The 18,151-nt window shown below is 40.2% G+C and overlaps 1 protein-coding gene across 3 annotated transcripts in view; it reads right to left on the bottom strand.

Moving 5' to 3' along the window:
• Positions 1-18,151, bottom strand: part of LOC132401544 (dihydropyrimidine dehydrogenase [NADP(+)]-like) — an 889,454-nt gene that overhangs the window by 429,948 nt on the left and 441,355 nt on the right. Inside the window, exon 12 of one of the 3 annotated variants that reach the window (XM_059983566.1) lies at positions 9,556-9,682. The exons of the other annotated variants lie outside the window; for them this stretch is intronic. Coding sequence (XP_059839549.1) covers positions 9,675-9,682 — 8 coding nt within the window. The 3' untranslated portion in view covers positions 9,556-9,674. Of the gene's footprint in view, positions 1-9,555; positions 9,683-18,151 lie in introns of those variants that run through there. 3 annotated transcript variants of the gene reach the window in all.

Here is an 18,151-nt window from a genome sequence, read left to right on the forward strand (position 1 = left end):
TTCTGAATTAACTATGTCACTCTCCATCTTAATGAAGAATTCCACCATATTATGGTCACTCTTACCCAAGGGGCCTCGCATGACAAGATTGCTAACTAACCCTTCCTCATTGCTCAATACCCAATCTAGAATGGCCTGCTCTCTAGTTGGTTCCTCGACATGTTGGTTCAGAAAACCATCCCGCATACATTCCAAGAAATCCTCTTCCTCAGCACCCTTACCAATTTGGTTCACCCAATCTATATGTAGATTGAAGTCACCCATTATAACTACTGTTCCTTTATTGCACACATTTCTAATTTCCTGTTTAATGCCATCCCCAACCTCACTACTACTGTTAGGTGGCCTGTACACAACTCCCACCAGCATTTTCTGCCCCTTAGTGTTATGCAGCTCTACCCATATCGATTCCACATCCTCCAAGCTAATGTCCTTCCTTTCTATTACGTTAACCTCCTCTCTAACCAGCAATGCTACCCCACCTCCTTTTCTTTCCTGTCTATCCCTCCTGAATATTGAATATCCCTGGATGTTGAGTTCCCATCCTTGGTTACCCTGGAGCCATGTCTCTGTGATCCCAACTATATCATATTCATTAATAACTATCTGCACATTCAATTCATCCACCTTGTTACGAATGCTCCTCGCATTGACACACAAAACCTTCAGGCTTCTTTTTTCAACACTCTTAGCCCTTAGACAATTATGTTGAAAAGTGGCTCTTTTTGCTTTTTGCCCTGGATTTGCCTGCCTGCCACTTTTACTTTTCACTTTATTACTTTTTGCTTCTACCCTCATTTTACACCCCCTCTGTCTCTCTGCACTTGTTCCCATCCAACTGCCACATGAGTTTAAAGCCTCCTGAACAGCAGAAGCAAATGTTCCCCCTAGGACCTTGGTTCCAGTCCAGCCCAGGTGCAGACCGTCCTGTTTATCCCGGTCCCACCTCCCCCAGAACTGGTTCCAATGCCCCAGAAATTTGAATCCCTCCCCTTTGCACCATTTTTCAAGCCACGTATTCATCTGAAATATCCTCCTATTTCTACTCTGACTAGCACATAGCACTGGTAGTAATCCAGAGATTATTACCTTTGTGGTCCTACTTTTTAGTTTATCTCCTAACTCCCTAAATTCACCTTGTAGGACCTCATCCCATTTTTTACCTGTATCGTTGGTACCTATGTGCACCACAACCACTGGCTGTTCACCCTCCCATTCCAGAATGTCCTGCAGCCGCTCAGAGACATCCTTGACCCTTGCACCAGGGAGGCAACATACCATCCTGGAGTCTTGTTTGCAGCTGCAGAAACACCTATCTATTCCCCTTACAACCGAATCCCCTATCACTATAGCTCTCCCACTCCTTTTCCTTCCCTCCTATGCCGCAGAGCCACCCATGGTGCAATGAACTTGGCTGCTGCTGCCTTCCCCTGATGAGACATCTCCCCCAACAGTATATAGCAGTATATAGGAGGGAGATGACCTCAGGGGACTCCTGCACTACCTGCCTACTGCTACGCTGTCTAGTGGCCACCCCTTCCCTTTCTGCCTGTGTAGCCTTTACCTCCGGTGTGTCCAACTCACTGAACGTGCTATTCACGACTTTCTCAGCATCGCGGATGCTCCAGTATGAATCCAATCGCGGCTCCAGGCGCTCAATGCAGTCTGCCAGAATCTGCAGCTGGAAACACTTCCTACACACATAGTCGTCAGGGACACTGGAAGTATCCCTAATTTCCCACATGCTGCAGGATGAACAAACCACGGGGCCGATCTCAGCTGCCATGACCTACCCAATACTTGCCTCAACTTTTGAAACTTTCTCCTTTGAAAGAAACTTACCCGGCCTTGCCTCACTTGGAGTGAAGCTCATCCTGAGCCTCTTCTCGTCGAAGCCTCTCATGTCAAAGCCTCAAATCTCCACTCCTTCACTGCTCCTTCACTGGCCCATCCACTCACTGGCTGCTTTCCCTAATAGCAGATCAAGTATCACACACTCTCTCGTTGGAACTTCTATGTACTGATTAAGAAAACTTTTCTGAACACATTTGACAAACTCTATCTCATCTAGTCCTTCTAAAGTATGGGAGTGTGAGTCAATATGTGGAAACTTAAAATCACCTACTATAACAACCTAAGTTTCTTGCAACAATCTGTGATCCCTATACAAATTTCTTCCTCTGAATCCCTCAGATCATTGGGTGGTCTGTAATAAGGTTATACCTTTCTTATTGCTGAGTTCCACATGTCAATAAAAATGTAGATTGATGGGAAAAAGAGATGTGCAAATAATCATGGAATGTACATATATAGTCACCTTCAATGGTTCTATCCACTTCTGACCTTCTTGATGACAGCCAGCATTCTCTCCTCCAGGGAGTTAGGATATGCAGGCACATTCATCCCTCTAGTTATCTGTTGCTACCCTTGTTTGTGTGCTAATTAGTCCTGCAAGAGTTCCAAGTTCAACATAAATTCATTATCGATGCACATATATCACCATCATCTGAAATTCATTTTCTTGCATGCATTCACAGTAAATACAAAGAAACACAAGCAAGTCAATGAAAGTATGCATACAGCAAAGATGAACAAGTGACCAATATGTGAAAAACAACAAACTGTGCAAAAACAAAAAAGAAAAAAAGATTAATAATAAATAAGTAAGCAATAAATATTGGAAGCAAATCCATAGTTTGTGAGATCTGTGTTGGGATGAGTGAAGTTGAATGATGTAATTCTCTCTAGATCAAGAGTCTGATGTGTGAAGGGTAATAACTGTTTCTGAACCTGGTTGTGTGGGTCCTGAGGCTCCTGTACCTCCTTTCTGATGGTAGCCCCAGCGAGAAGACAGCATGGCCTGGATGATGGTTGTCCTTGATGATAGATTCTGCTTTCCTGTGACAAGTTTAACTTGACATGTCAAATCTTCACAAACTTCCAAGAGAGAAGGACGTTAGTCAGTGAGTGCCACGTTAAGAAGATATGGCCATCATGGGTGTACAAACATGAAGAGTGGATGCTAAGTGGCCACGTCAATCAATACACATGTATATCTGCTTGTTAAATGTGGCAGCAACTCAATGCATAAAAGCATGCAGACATGGTCAAGAGGTTCAGATGTTGTTCAGACCAAATATCAAAATGGGGAAGAAATGTGATCAAAGTGACTTTGACCGTAGAATAGTTCTTGGTGCCAGATCTCAGAAACCACTGGTCTCCTGGGATTTTCACACACAAAAGTCTTTAACCTACAGAAAATGGTGCAGAAACCAAAAAAAAAACAATTAGTGAGCAACAGTTCAGTAGGTTAAAATGTTTTCTTAGTGAAAGAAGTCAGAAGAAAATAGATTGGTTCAAGCTGACAGGAAGGTGACAGTAACTCATATAAACTCATTAGAAAAGCAATGTGCAGAGGAGCATCTCTTGATGCACCACATTTCGAACCTTGAATTGGATGGGCTACAGCAACAGAAGGTCAATGGGCTGAGTTTTCTGGGAGAATACAATATTGAACAGTGTCTGAAATATGATACAATATTTGAATATGCATTCACTGACCACAATCATTTGTGAAAGGTCATTTAACACCACATGTTTTTGTACCTTAGGGCTTGACTTTTGGCATAGAATGCTTTGGCTTTTTGCTCCTGGTGTGTCTGGGTGTGCGTCTGAGGAACATCTGGCTCGATGAGGAATCATCAACTGCCCTCCTCTAATAGCTCCGTCACCAAGGCCTGTAGTACAAAGACCTTGCAGCTCACCCTGTCCCATACTCTGCCATTATCTACCGCATCTCAAGTCATTTTCATTAGAATCCTCACCACAGGAACTGTAACAATTTAAAAACATGCCTTGCACTTTTGCACATTTTTTAAGAAATCTAAAGCACCTTTAACTGGCCACTCACATTTCAGTCCCCCTGCTAATTTGTCTAGCCAACAACAGCATAATTGGTGTTCACCAAATGCTACAATCATACAAATGAGTAGGCTGCATGATCTTGATACGCTGCCTGCATTATAGTTTACAGGAGATAGTTCTTTTTGAATTTTCAAGATTCAAGATGGCTTATTGTCATTCTTCATATACTAGTGGAAAGGAGAATGAAATGATTGAAACTCTGATGCAGCATAAAAAATATAATAACATAAGAACACAATAAATATACATGCAATGTTATAAAACTCAATGTACAATTAACTATTAAGTGTGGCCATATAAACACAAGATCAGCTTATATACATACCAGGGGTGATTGATAGGTTTGTGGCCTAAGGTAGAAGGAGTCGATTTTAGAACACCTAGCACATTTATTTTTCAACATAGTCCCCTCCTACATTTACAGATTTAGTCCAGTGGTCATGGCGCATGCGGATCTTGGACCTCCAGAAAGTGTCCACAGAAGGGGTGATTGATAAGTTTGTGGCCTAAAGTAGAAGGGGATGAGTTATACAGCTCTCGTTACATGCACATGCAGTTCAACTCTGAGTGATTATGCATAAAGTTTGAAGTTAATAACTCATCTCCTTCTACCTTAGGCCACAAACTTATCAATCACCCCTGCTGTGGACACTTTCTGGAGGTCCAAGATCCGCATGCGCCATGACCACTGGACTAAATCTGTAAATGTAGGAGGGGGCTATGTTGAAAAATAAATGTGCTAGGTGTTCTAAAATCGACTCCTTCTACCCAAGGCCACGAACTTATCAATCACACCCTGTTAACTGGTTGTATGTATATAGAGTGATACTAGGTGTAGATATTTCTGAACATTAGGTGACCCTGACAGGAAATGATTTGTTGACAAAGAGACTCTTAGCAAGAGGAACTCTTCTAGGTAGCTGCAGGGCTTAAGAAACCTGGGATGGTGGGGTAGGTTAATTGGTAGAGTTGTTGATCAGCCTGACAGATTGGGGGAAGTAACTGTTTTGAGTCTAGTGGCCCTGACATGGATGCTATGTAGCCTCTTCCTAGATGGGAGTGGGACAAACAGTCCATATGGATCATGACTTTGCTGGCCTTTTCCCTCTGTGTACTGCAATTCCTCACTCTCTTTGGTTCTTTCTCCCAAATGATTTGACAATGCACTGTATGAAGGATTATATTGGTAATGTTTTAGAAATGGAAGGAGGAAGTTACATATGAGAATGGGAATCGAAGAAAAGGAACACAGTTCTTGCACTACTTCTTTGCAACTGGCATCAACTCCTTGCAGAATGGGTCACCAAAATATAAGGCCTGTTTCTCATCTCATCGCTCTATACTCCTTGATTTTAATATAAAATAGGAATTCTTCTTTCTAAGTGAATGGAGAACTTAGGAGATACTGTACAAACATTATGAACTTGGCTATGAATAGTCATATTAGATGTAGGAGAGGGCCATTCAGCCCCTTGAACATGTTTCAGTTTCCAACAAGCTCAGCTCCTCATTTCAGTCTAGAATTTACTGGAATCTAGTTTAGATTTACTAGAATGTTACCTGGGTTTCAGTACCTAAGTAAGGTTGAACAAGTTAGGTCTTTATTCTTTGGAGCGTAAAAGGTTGAGAGGGGACTTGATAGATGTATTTAAAATTATGGGGGGGATAGATAGAGTTGATGTGGATAGGCTTTTTCCATTGAGAGTAGGGGATATTCAAACAAGAGGACATGAGTTGAGAGTTAAGGGGCAAAAGTTTAAGAGTAACATGAGGGGGAATATCTTTACTCAGAGAGTGGTAGCTGTGTGGAACGAGCTTCCAGTAGAAGTGGTAGAGGCAGGTTCGGTATTGTCATTTAAAGTAAAATTGGATAGGTATATGGACAGGAAAGGAATGGAGGGTTATGGGCTGAGTGCGGGTCAGTGGGACTAGGTGAGAGTAAGCGTTCGGCACGGACTAGAAGGGCCGAGATGGCCTGTTTCCGTGCTGTAATTGTTATATGGTTATATGGTTATAGAATTAGATTGGAACAATTTACTCAAGATTCAAGTTCTAAGATTGTTTATTATGATTCTTCAGTGCACGTGTGTAAAGAGTGTCACTCCAGATCTAATGCAGCATAAAAAAACACAATAAGCATAAAGAACTCAATAAAAAATATCCCTTTGCAAGTCTGCAACAAAAGCCTTACAATGAGGCCACTTCTAAAGATAGTTTAGGGGAATGGGCAAAGAAGTGGCAAATGAAATACAATGTTGGAAAGTGTATGATCGTACACTTTGGTTGAAGAAATAAATGGGCAGACTATTATTTAGATAGGGAGGGAATTCAAAATGCAGAGAATCAAAGGGACTTGGGAGTCCTTGTGCAAGATACCCTAAAGGTTAACCTCCAGGTTGAGTCAGTTGTGAAGAAGGCGAATGCAATGTTGGTATTCATTTCTAGAGGTATACAATATAAGCGCAGGGATGTGATGTTTAGGCTCTGTAAGGCACTCGTGAGACCACACTTGAAGTATTGTGTGCAGTTTTGGGCTCCTTATTTTAGAAAGGATATACAGAGATTGGAGAGGGTTCAGAGAAGATTCACGAGAATGATTCCAGGAATGAAAGGGTTACTGTATGAGGAACATCTGGCAGCTCTTGTGCTGTATTCCCTGGAATTCAGGAGAATGAGGGAAGATCTCATAGAAACATTTTGAATGTTAAAAGACCTGAACAGATTAGATATGGCAAAGTAATTTCCCATGGTAGGGGATTCTAGGACAAGAAGGCATGACTTCAGGATTGAAGGACGTCCTTTTGGAAATGAGATGTGGAGAGATTACTTTAGTCAGAGGGTGGTAAATTTGTGGAATTTGTTGCCACAAGCGGCTGTGGAGGCCAAGTCATTGGGCGCATTTAAGGCAGAGATAGATAGGTTCTCGATTAGCCAGGGCAACAGAGTGTATGGGGTGAAGACAGGGGAGTGGGAATGATTCGAAGAATTGGATCAACCCATGACTGAATGGTGGAGCAGACTTGATGGGCCGAATGGTTTACTTCTGCTCCTATATCTTATTTGTGAGAGTAAGCGTTCGGCACTAACTAGAAGGGCCAAGATGGCCTGTTTCCGTGCTGTAATTGTTATATGGTTATGGTCTTATGGTCTTATTATATACTACTTTGGCCTAAAAGGCTAACATGGTTAAGGAACTGATGGGAAAAAAAGATTGAAACACAACAGGGGTTATTTATTTAGTTCAAATAAGTTGTACTGAAATGTCCCTACACATAAAAAATGTATAACCTTCTACAGCCTATCAACAGAAGTTGGAAAATTCATAAGAAATATGTAAACTGCTATTTGCCACATGAGTAGAACAAGGATAGTTTTACTGATAAAAGTCAAGTATATAGCTTTAACTCGTGAAAGGTACATATTAAAACCCCCTCCCTTCAGATTTTATACTGTACATTACTCTGAAAAAGGTATCCTAGATAATCAACATTCACCACTTTAAAAGTCACTTTCTCCAACACTGTGCATTAAGGTTGGGGTGCTGTGGATAGTCTGGAGAGCTGTCAGAGGTTACAGCGGGACATTGATAGGATTCACAACTGGGCTGAGAAGTGTCAGATGGAGTTCAACCCAAATAAGTCTGAAGTGGTTCATTTTGGTTGGTCAAATTTGAAGTCAGAATATAGTATTAATGGCAAGACTCTTGGCAGTGTGGAGGATCAGAGGAATCTTGGGGTCCGTGTCCATAGGACGCTCAAAGCTGCTGCATAGGTTGACACTGTTGTTAAGAAGGCATACAGTGTATTGGCCTTCATCAATCATGGGATTGAGTTTAAGAGCCGAGAGGTCATGTTGCAGCTATATAGGATCCTGGTCAGACCCCATTTGGAGTACTGTGCTATGTTCTGCTTGCCTCACTGCAGGAAGGATGTGGAAACCATAGAAAGGCAGAGGAGATTTACAAGGATATTGCCTGGATTGGGGAGCATTTCTTATGAGAATAGGTTGAATGAACTTGGTGTATTCCCCTTGGAACAACAGAAGATGAGAGGTGACCTGATAGAGGTGTAAAAGATGAATAGAGGCATTGATAGTGTGGATAGTCAGAGGCTCTTTCCCAGGGCTGAAATGGCTAACATGAGAAGGCACGGTTTTAAGGTGCTTGAAAGTAGGTACAGAGGAGATGTCAGGGATAAGTTTTTTTTTAATGCAGAGAGTGGTGAGTGCATGGAATGGGCTGCCAGTGCCTTTTAAGAGACTCTTGGATAGGTACATGGAGCTTAGAAATATGGAGGGTGATGTGGCAGGGAAATTCAAGGCAGATCCTAGAATAGGTTACATGACTGGCACAACATTGTGGGCCGAAGGGCCTGTAATCTGCTGTAGATTTCTATTTTCTATGTTGTAAGTATGAAGTATCTAGAAAATACATCAGAGTTAATTTATAAATCCTCGTTGACAAGTCCTCTCCAAGTTACTACTTGTGCCATCAAGAAGGATAAGAATATTAAGATTGTGGGAATTTCAGTATCAGCAGATTCCCCCTCAAATATCACATCTTCTTGGTTTGGAAATATATCACTGGTAGCGTTCTTCACAGTAGGAGGTAGAGTGGTAGTTGAGGATTGTTACTCAGATTGGTATGCCACAGGGATTAGTGTTGGGTCCATTTATGGTATATTAATTATTTGGGTGCAAACGTTGGCGTATGTTTGCAGATGACACTGTGGGGGCACTGCAACATCTACTCAGCTTTGTGCTGAACTGAGGGTGAGACTGTGGCCTGCTCCAGGCTTTGTGTCTATGGACTTAATTTTGTTCCGAATGCTATTCACTTACATTCATTGTTTGCATGATCTGTTTATTTTTCTCTCTGCACATTGGGTGTTTAACACTCGTTTTTATGAGTTCTTTTGGGGGTTTCTTTGTTTTATGGCTGCCTGTAAGGAGACGAATCTCAATATACAACGTATACATGCTTTGACCATAATGTACTGTGAACTTTGAAACCAAAACTGGTGGTGTGGTGGATGACAAAGAGGCTGGTCTGAGGTTACAATGGGATCCATCTGTGATGGTTGATAAAGGGATAGCAGAGTAATTTAACTCAGAAAGTGTGCTTTAGGAAGTTAAATCAGGGTAAATCCTATACATTGAATGGCAGGGCCCTGAATTAGGGGTATAAATGCATAACTCCCTGAAAGTGACAACATAGTTTGGTGAAGAAGACATTAATTATTGGCCTTACAGTCAGATACGAATAAAAAGAATCACTTTCTCATTTCATTATATATTAAATAATGTTCTTTTATTTGCATTATGTTCTCCTTCAGCATTTTAAATATCTATCTCCCTTTATCATTTTTTCTCTAATAAAACATTCCGTTCTGAAAGTACCTCTGGAATTATCCTCATTGTTCTTTGAATGCTCTCCAGCATATAAATGTCCTTTTGAAAGCAGAATAATAAAATTGCACAGTGTTCCAAATATGGTTTGACTAATAATCTACTCAAGGTCTGAGTAACTTGAGTAGTCACTTTTATTGAATGGTCTGTATTCACAGGCATATCACTTTGCTTCTCCACTCTTATTAATGAGAAACCTTTCATTATGTTCAAGTTTATTGTGTCCTTTGGCAATGGGTCATTTCTTAAGTCAAGCAACTTAATTTCTGCATCTCTCCTTGAAGTACTACCAATCTTTCTCACACGTATCATTTTTCCACACCGCAAAATGCTGGATCAAAATTTTACAATGCTGAAATAAAGAATATATTTATTATTTTCTGATCTCATTTCTACTCACTGCGTTGCCACTTAGGTTTTTCCATTTATCAAGAAACATTTATTTTGGAACCACCATGTTATTATTAGAGAAAAAGAGAGCCACTTAACATACCTCTATATACAACAACATTTAACAAGCAAGGGTCTGGTTCTCTTTGGTGTCTATTGAAGCATTTAGCAAATAAACCAAATTGAGTAATTGTCAAATTATGAAACCAAACAATTATTTCTTTTCAAAATTACTAAATATCCTTTCTTCCTGAAGTTTTTTTTTAATTTGGAGCTGCAGCACAGTAACAGGGCCTTCCGACTGAACAAGCCCACACCTTCCAATTACACCCATGTGACCAATTAACCTGGATGCTTTTGGAATGTGAGAGGAAACCAGGGCACCTGCAGGAAATCCAGGTGGTCACGGGGAGAACATGAACTCTCCTTACAGACATTGGTGAGAATTGCATATGGTTCCCTGATGTTGTAATAACATTATGCTAACTGCTACATTACCATGCTGCCCAGGAGTAAAGTACCCAGTACTTTTGACACTGCAAAATGTTAAGCAGGAAAAATTATGTTCTGATCCCTGTGAGGCTGGTATTCAATACCGAAGGTTGGAATGTTAACCTCAGATTTCTGAACCAGAATCCATTCATGAAGGGCAAAGCCCCACCAATGCCATTAGCAACCATGATCAACAGAAGAGCCAAGAAGCAGCATCAAGCCAAGAGACCTGACATAACTGCAGAATTAAATAAGAACCTAAACAAGAAAAATACTTCCATGGGAGGCAAACTAATTACTAAATTGTAATACAATATTTACAAACAGAAGAAGGTTAGCCCTTTAAAAATGAATGGAATAAATGTCATATTATTATATAAGTAGTGAAAGTGGGATCAGGTAACCACAAATATTTGTTCTAAAAATCATAACTGAGGAAGTGCTGAAATCAGAATCAGAAGAGGACGAGAGAAATAGCATAAGTACCAGTTGCAGAAAGGGAATTGATAACTTTGCATATCAATGCTGCATGTGTGATGCAAAGCATGATCAAGTAGGTTTATCAGGAATATGTACACATATCTCATGTAATCGGAAATTCCAGAATGGGCCACCTTATTGAAACTGCTCTCCAGCAAATCGGTGGTTGGTGTATTTCATCTAAAACCTTTAAATACCTTAATTATTGTTTACAGCACATGATACTTTGATTCCTGGGTGCCATTGGACATCGGGACCAGTACCAGCCAACATCAAATATCCAAAATCATACTTTAGTGAAAAATCTACATGTAATGTAATTCCAAAACAAACACCCCAAACTTCCAGATCAGAGGGCATAGAGAAATACTGAAAAGAACTGACAGTATTCTATTTTGCTCAAGGATCTGATATTGTTTAGAAGTTCCTTTGTCCTTTCTATTGGAATTGGAATAGTTAGTTACTTATTTACTTATTGAGGTGCAATGTGGAATTCTGGCTCTCCTGGCCCTTCAAGCTGCCCCCCCCAGCAAACCTCCGATTTAATCCTAGCCTACCATGGGACAATGTACAATGAGTAATTAACCTACAAACCAGCACATCTTTGGACTGGGGGAGGAAATTAATATTACTTGCTCTCTTGACTTCTGCACTCTCTCAGGAGCATTATTACAAGTTTAGGGCATTGACTTACAGATAGTCTCTTAACTACAGTAACTTTGGTATTCTGATAAGCAATTGGAGTATCCATCATTTAAATACTGCATATCCAACATCTAGTTATCTAAAAGTGTAACCCACAAGTGTAACAACAGTACCCTCTTGTGATCTGAACTGGATATTCATGTCTTTCATTCACGTGTGTCTCTCATCCTTTCAAAGCAGACCAAGAGAAGATGAGGTAAGACTCAGCTAGGTGATGATTATTGAATCCATTTGTTCACTGCTAATGGACACATGTTGTAAGTCAGTATCAGATACATTTTCCTCAATAATAACAAAGATAATTTGAACAGTACAAAATAACAAACACCTGCTTCCCCACATCAGCAGGGTGTCTTGTTTAAGTAAAATAACTCCATACTCTTTTGCATTTAAAATGTTTGATTGTGACTTTCAGCTTTCTGTTTTATAATCCTGTGTTAAACCTCACTTTTAATGCCCATCAGTCAGGAAAATAGGAACCAAGGAAGAGGAGTGAGCCGTTCTGTCTCTTGGGCCCCTCTGAGAATAAGTTTTGTATCTTTGAGTACAAACTCAGAATCACAATTGAGTTTAGTATCAATGGCATATACCAGTACCTTAAAATTTGTTACCTTAGTGGCACCAGTGCAATGCAATACATGATAATAAAGAATGAAAATTATAAGTAAGTAAATCAATTACAGTAAGTATATGTACTTATATTAAATAGTTAAATTAAAATAGAGCAAGGACAGAAATAATGGAAACAAAAGTGAGATAACGTTCATGGGTTCAATGTCCATTTAGGTATCAGAAGGCAAAGGGGAAGAAGGTTTTTATATTGCTGACAAACATCATGAAATTTGTTGACTTTGCAGCAGCAGTATAATGCAATAAGTAACAATAAAGAAAAACATCAATCACAGTATATATATATAAAATGGTTAAATAAAATAAGTAGTGAAAAAATAGAAATAAAAAATTAGTCAGGTAGTAGTTCATGGGTTCAATGTGCATTTATAAATGGATGGCAGAGGGGAAGAAGCTGTCCCTTTCTGATGGTAGCAATGAGAACAAGGCCTGCCCTGGGTGATAAAGGTCCTTATTGATGGACACTGTCTTTTTCAGACATCACTCCTTGAAGATGTCTTGGATATTACAAAGACTATGCTCATGAAGGATAATCAAATTCAGTTCTAACATTTTAAATCTAACTTCAACAGCTCTTTACTAAAGAATTCCAGATTTCTATTATTCTCTGCATGAAAAGTTGCTTCCTGATGACGTCCCTGAATGAGGCAGTGATAATTTTGTCAATAATGTCTCCTTATAGTCTCACCACAGAAAATGACTTCCCTAAATGTCCTCTGCTCAGTTCTTTTATTTATTGGGAGATGGGCTAGATATTGTAGAACCTAATTAAGAGCTTGTCTAAGGCAGGTCATGAGACTATTAAGTATCCTAGGTAATAGTGTAGTGCAGACTGTTGGTCATGTAGAGGTCGAGGAATCCGTAAGTTTATCAAAACAGGAAACAGAAAGATCAGAAAGGTGTCTGATGGCTGAAGGCTGAAGTAGGTATCCTGAATCCAGAAGTCCTTGTCCTTTTATAAGAATTGAGATTCCTGCTCCCTTGAAAGCAAGATTTCATTTAAATGGTGGTTAAATATATAGCTCAGTTTCAGTGCCATAGATAACTACATCATAGAAACAGGTCCTTCATTCCATCTAGTCTGTGCCAAAACATTTAAGCTAGAAATATAGAAAACCTACACGCAACACAGGCCCTTTGGTCCACAAAGTTGTGCCAAAAATTTCCCTATCTTAGAAATTACTAGGCTTACCTATAGCCCTCTATTTTCCTAAGCTCCATGTACCTATCCAAAAGTCTCTTAAAAGACCCTATCATATCCACCTCCCCCACCATTCCCGGTAGCATTCCACGCACTCACCACTCTCTGAGTAAAAAAACTTCCCCTGACATCTCCTCTGTACCTACTCCCCAGCACCTTAAACTTGTGTCCCCTTTTGGCAATCATTTCAGCCCGAGGAAAAAGCCTCTGACTATCCACACGATCAATGCCTCTCATCATCTTATACACCTCTATCAGGTCACCTCTCATCCTCCGTCACTCCAAGGAGAAAAGGCCGAGTTCACTCAACCTGTTTTCATAAGGCATGCTCCACAATCCAGGCAACATCCTTGTAAATCTCCTCTGCACTCTTTCTATGGTTTCCACATCCTTCCTGTAGTGAGGCAACCAGAACTGAGCACAGTATTCCAAGTGGGGTCTGGTCAGGGTCCTATATAGCTGCAATATTACCTCTCGGCTCTTAAACTCAAACCCATGATTGATGAAGGCCAATGCACCATATGCCTTCTTAACCAGAGAGTCAACCTGTGCAACTGCTTTGAGCCTCCTATCGACTCGGACCCCAAGATCACTCTGGTCCTCCACACTGCCAAGATTCTTACCTTTAATACTATATTCTGCCTAGTTCCATTGACCTGCAGCCAGACCATAGTCTCCATAACACTCTCATCCATTTACCAATCCAAAGCTCTCTTAAACATTGAAATTGAAATCACATCACTTGAGCTGGCCGCTGACGGCCTGAAGATAAGGTCTTAGCTTTCCATTCTATCTCAAAATCTTATGAATCTCTATTAAGTGGTCTATAAAAACATCTTAAAATCATAGTGAATAATTAGAAGTAATAATATAAAGCAAAATTAGAAAACAACTTGGAGATACAAGAGGCTCAAGCAACAGAAAATTAGCAGATGCCGGAAATCCAAGTATCAGACACAAAATTATACTTGGAGGAACGCAGCAGGTCAGACAGCATCTATGGGAAAAAGTACGGTCAATGTTTTGGGCTGGGTAGCGTCTGTGGAAAAGAGTACAGTCGTTGTTTCAGGCTGGGCAGCATCTATGGAAAAGAGTACAGTCGTTGTTTCAGGCTGGGCAGCATCTATGGAATAGAGTACAGTTGACATTTTTGGCCAGGCAGCATCAATGGAAAAGAGCACAGTTGACGTTTTGGGCCAGGTAGCATCTATGCAAAAGAGTACAGTTGATTTTTCGGGCCGAGACTCCTGACTGCTGAAGGGTCTTGGCCTGAAATGTCGACTGTACTCTTTTCCATAGATGCTGTCCAGCCTGAAACGACGACTGTACTCTTTCCCATAGCTGCTGCCTGACCTGCTGAGTTCCTCCAGCATTGTGTGTGTGTTGCTTGGAGATACAAGAGACTATCAGTTTTTGGAATCTGAAACAAAAAAGGATCATCTGTAAAGGGATATTCAATGTTTCAGCTCAAGATCCAGCACCAGGCTCTGCAGATGCTGCTAATTTGCTAAAAAAAACACTTGATGTTTTACAGTGTCAAATTACATGCACACACTAGACAATCTGTACGCAGAGCTGAGAGACCAGATCTGAAATGCAAATAAGGACCAGTTCTAACATGGGATCTTTCGCTTAAAATGTTGTTTCTTTTCCTATAGATGCAGCTTGACTTGATGAGTATTTCAAGTGTTTTTCATTTTTTGTTTCAGATGCAGCCAGGCTGGACGCATTTGATGGTGTTTCTGTAGAAAGTTGTAGGGGCAGGGAGCCTTGACTGACTTGCATAGAGTTAAGCTGTAGATCAGATAAGGGCACAATAGTTGGAGACAAGGTAGCCAACAGATGCCTATGGAAGTGTCAGCAAAAGGCAAGCATGTTCTGTCTGATTGTATTAATAATGCTAGAGGTCTGTCTTCCTTTGCAGCCAATGTAAAGTGGCTGGAATGAACTAGACATCTTCAAGATCAACTGCGCAATGTCGCCTATTTCCAGTAATCAGAACACAGAACAGTACAGCACAGTATAGGCTCTTCAGCCCACAATGTTGTGCAGACATTTTAACCAACACCACTATCAATCTAACCCTTCTCTCCTCTGCAGCCCTCCATTTTTCTTTCATCTATGTGCCAAAGAGCCTCATTGTTCAAACTCCATTCCCAGGAAGCAGTGTACATGGAAGTACAGTTAAAATTTCTTTTTAGTGAACCCAGCTGTTCACCAGAGTTTGGGAATAGGCTGATTTCCCTCCTTTGAAAGTCTGAGGTGACATTCATATTGCCAAGGAGGAGGTACTCACACCCTTGGAGCGCATAAGATGAATAAGTCTCCAGGATCTGGCAGAGTACATCCTTAGACTTCTTGGGAGGCTAGGGAGGAAATAATACAGACCTTTGCAGAGAAATTTGCTTCTTAGTTGGTCAGTTGTGAAGTTCCTGAAGACTGGAAGGGAAGTAAGGGATAAACCAGAGAACCATAGGCTAGTCCTGAACTTCTGGTATCAGCAGCAGAAAAGTTACTGGGGAAGGTTCTGAGGGACAGGATCTACCAGTATTGGGATAGACAGAGGTGATTAGGAGAATTCGGCATAGCTTTGCTCATGAAAGGTGTGTTTGACAAGCATTTTAAAGTTTTGATGAAGAGGTAACCAAAAAGATAGATGTAGATGTTGTTGATTTGGAGAGTAGAAAGGCCATTGTCAAAAGTTCTCATTGGCGGCTGGTCTATACAGTTAGATCCCATGATGTCCAGGGAGTGCCAGTTAGGTACATTCAAATTGACATGGAGATAGGAAACTGAGGATGGTGGTTGAAGGTTGCATTTTTATCAGAATGGAAGCTGGTGACTTGTGGTGTGCCTCAGGTATTGGTGTGGAGATGCCTGTTATTCATATAAATTATTTGGATCTGAATACACAAAGCTTGATCAGTAACTTTGTGGATGACACTAAGTATTGTTGATAGTAGATTGATTCTAGATTACAAAGGGATCTTGAACATTTAGGGAAGTGGGCTGAGGGAAGAAAAATAGATTTCAATACAGGTATGTGTCAGGTAAGTGTTAAGTTAAACCAGCATAAATCTTAAACTATTAACGGTAGGGATTAGGGAATGTATTGGATTAGAATTTCCTTGGACTACCAGTAAATAATTCATTGATAGTGACAATTTTTCACCTGTGTAAGTCTTTAGTATCAATGAGGTCTTCCTTAATGGTATCTTAGGAAACAGTCTGTTGTAGACAGCCTTTGAAATTATAAAAAGTTGACCCTGTGTCCAGTTCCATTTACAGTTTTACACCAGACACATCTATTGTGATCCATACAATGTAACTATCTGCTTCAGTTATACTATGCAATTCTAGGCATGACAGTTCACCCCTGTCAGACTCTATGCAGTCCAATTCTGTTTTACATTCAGTAACTTTATGCATTTGCTTAGTTTTGTGTTTTTTTTTAACTTTTTTTTATTAAGTTTTCAGATGATTACAGAAAGAAAAAAAAATACCCTTCCCCCCCCCTCCCCCCAACATCCCTATAGAGAAAAGAAAGAAAGAAAGAGTGCCTGGATATTGGAAGATCCCCACATGCTCCACGGAGTTCGTAATAACTTTAGTATATATATTTATTTCTCTCCCCAAATAACCAATTATTTTATCTTCAGAGCACCTATATATTTAATCCTGTCTTTTGTAAATAAGGGCGCCAAATTTTCAAAAATGTTTCGTATTTATCTCTTAAATTATAAGTAATTTTTTCAAATGAAATACAGCTGGAAATTTCATTCTTCCAACGATCTATACTTAAATATGCATCCGATTTCCAAGTAACTGCAATAGCCTTTTTGGCTACTGCCAGTGCAATTTTTATAAATTCTTTCTGATATTTATTCAATTTGGGTTTCGATTTTATCCCTTCAATTTCGCCTAATAAAAATAATATTGGATTATGTGGAAGTTTTGTGTTTGAGACTTTTCACTCCTTGCACATTCTCTGTATGTGACCTTGTCTGTCACACTTCCTGCAGACATTTTTTTGAACCAACGGTCATTTGCATCTTGAAAGGATTTGCCACATCGATAACATCTTTGGCTTCTTGCACCCTTCAGGGATTTTTTGTGCTCTTCACATTCTAACCTCCTTTTCTGCAGTTCTGCTGCATCCTTTGCTGCAGTCTCTAATGATGTTGCAATGGTCAATGCCTGTTCTAAGGTTAGTTCTCCTTCTGCCACCAGCCTCGTCTGAGTGCTTTGGCTACACATGCCACATACAAGCCCGTTTCTTAATGCATCAGAAAGTCCATCTCTAAAGTCACAGTACTAGGAAAGTTCTGCAGTTCTGTGATGTATTCAGAAATGCTTTCATCTTTTGACTGGTTCCTTTTGCAAAATCTAAATCTCTCAGCTATGCCAGTAGATTAGTTATCAATTGATTTTGTAAAATTGTAAACATTTTGTTGAATGTCTTGCTGGCTGGCTTTTCAGGGGTTACTAGATTGCTTAAGAGACTGCATGTTCTTGAGCCCATTAGGCTAAGAAGAGCAGGGGCTTTATTTTGCTCCTCCATGTTGTTGCATTACAATATAGTTCAACCCTCTCAATATGCAACTCCCAGCTGTCATCAACGCTATCAAATTTGATAACTTTCCCGACTGAAGCCATCGCCTCGTTATTTTCACTTTAAATACCACGCGGAATCCTCCGTTACTCATGTGTTTGTTGGTGTCTGTGACGGCCTTCCCTGTACTAATCAACTCTCACTGTTCCGTCCTGTAATCATGCCGTAACTGTCAGTGTAGTTCATGACATTTTCTGACATTCCAGTTGATACTCATTACCAATTTGTTGTGTCTGTGCAGAACTACGTATACATTAAATAAAAGCACAGACAGGGAGATGGGTTTAACATTGCAGCAAGCGAGAGACTGA

The sequence above is a fragment of the Hypanus sabinus genome, chromosome 11, assembly GCF_030144855.1.
Source record: "Hypanus sabinus isolate sHypSab1 chromosome 11, sHypSab1.hap1, whole genome shotgun sequence".
Taxonomy (NCBI): domain Eukaryota; kingdom Metazoa; phylum Chordata; class Chondrichthyes; order Myliobatiformes; family Dasyatidae; genus Hypanus; species Hypanus sabinus.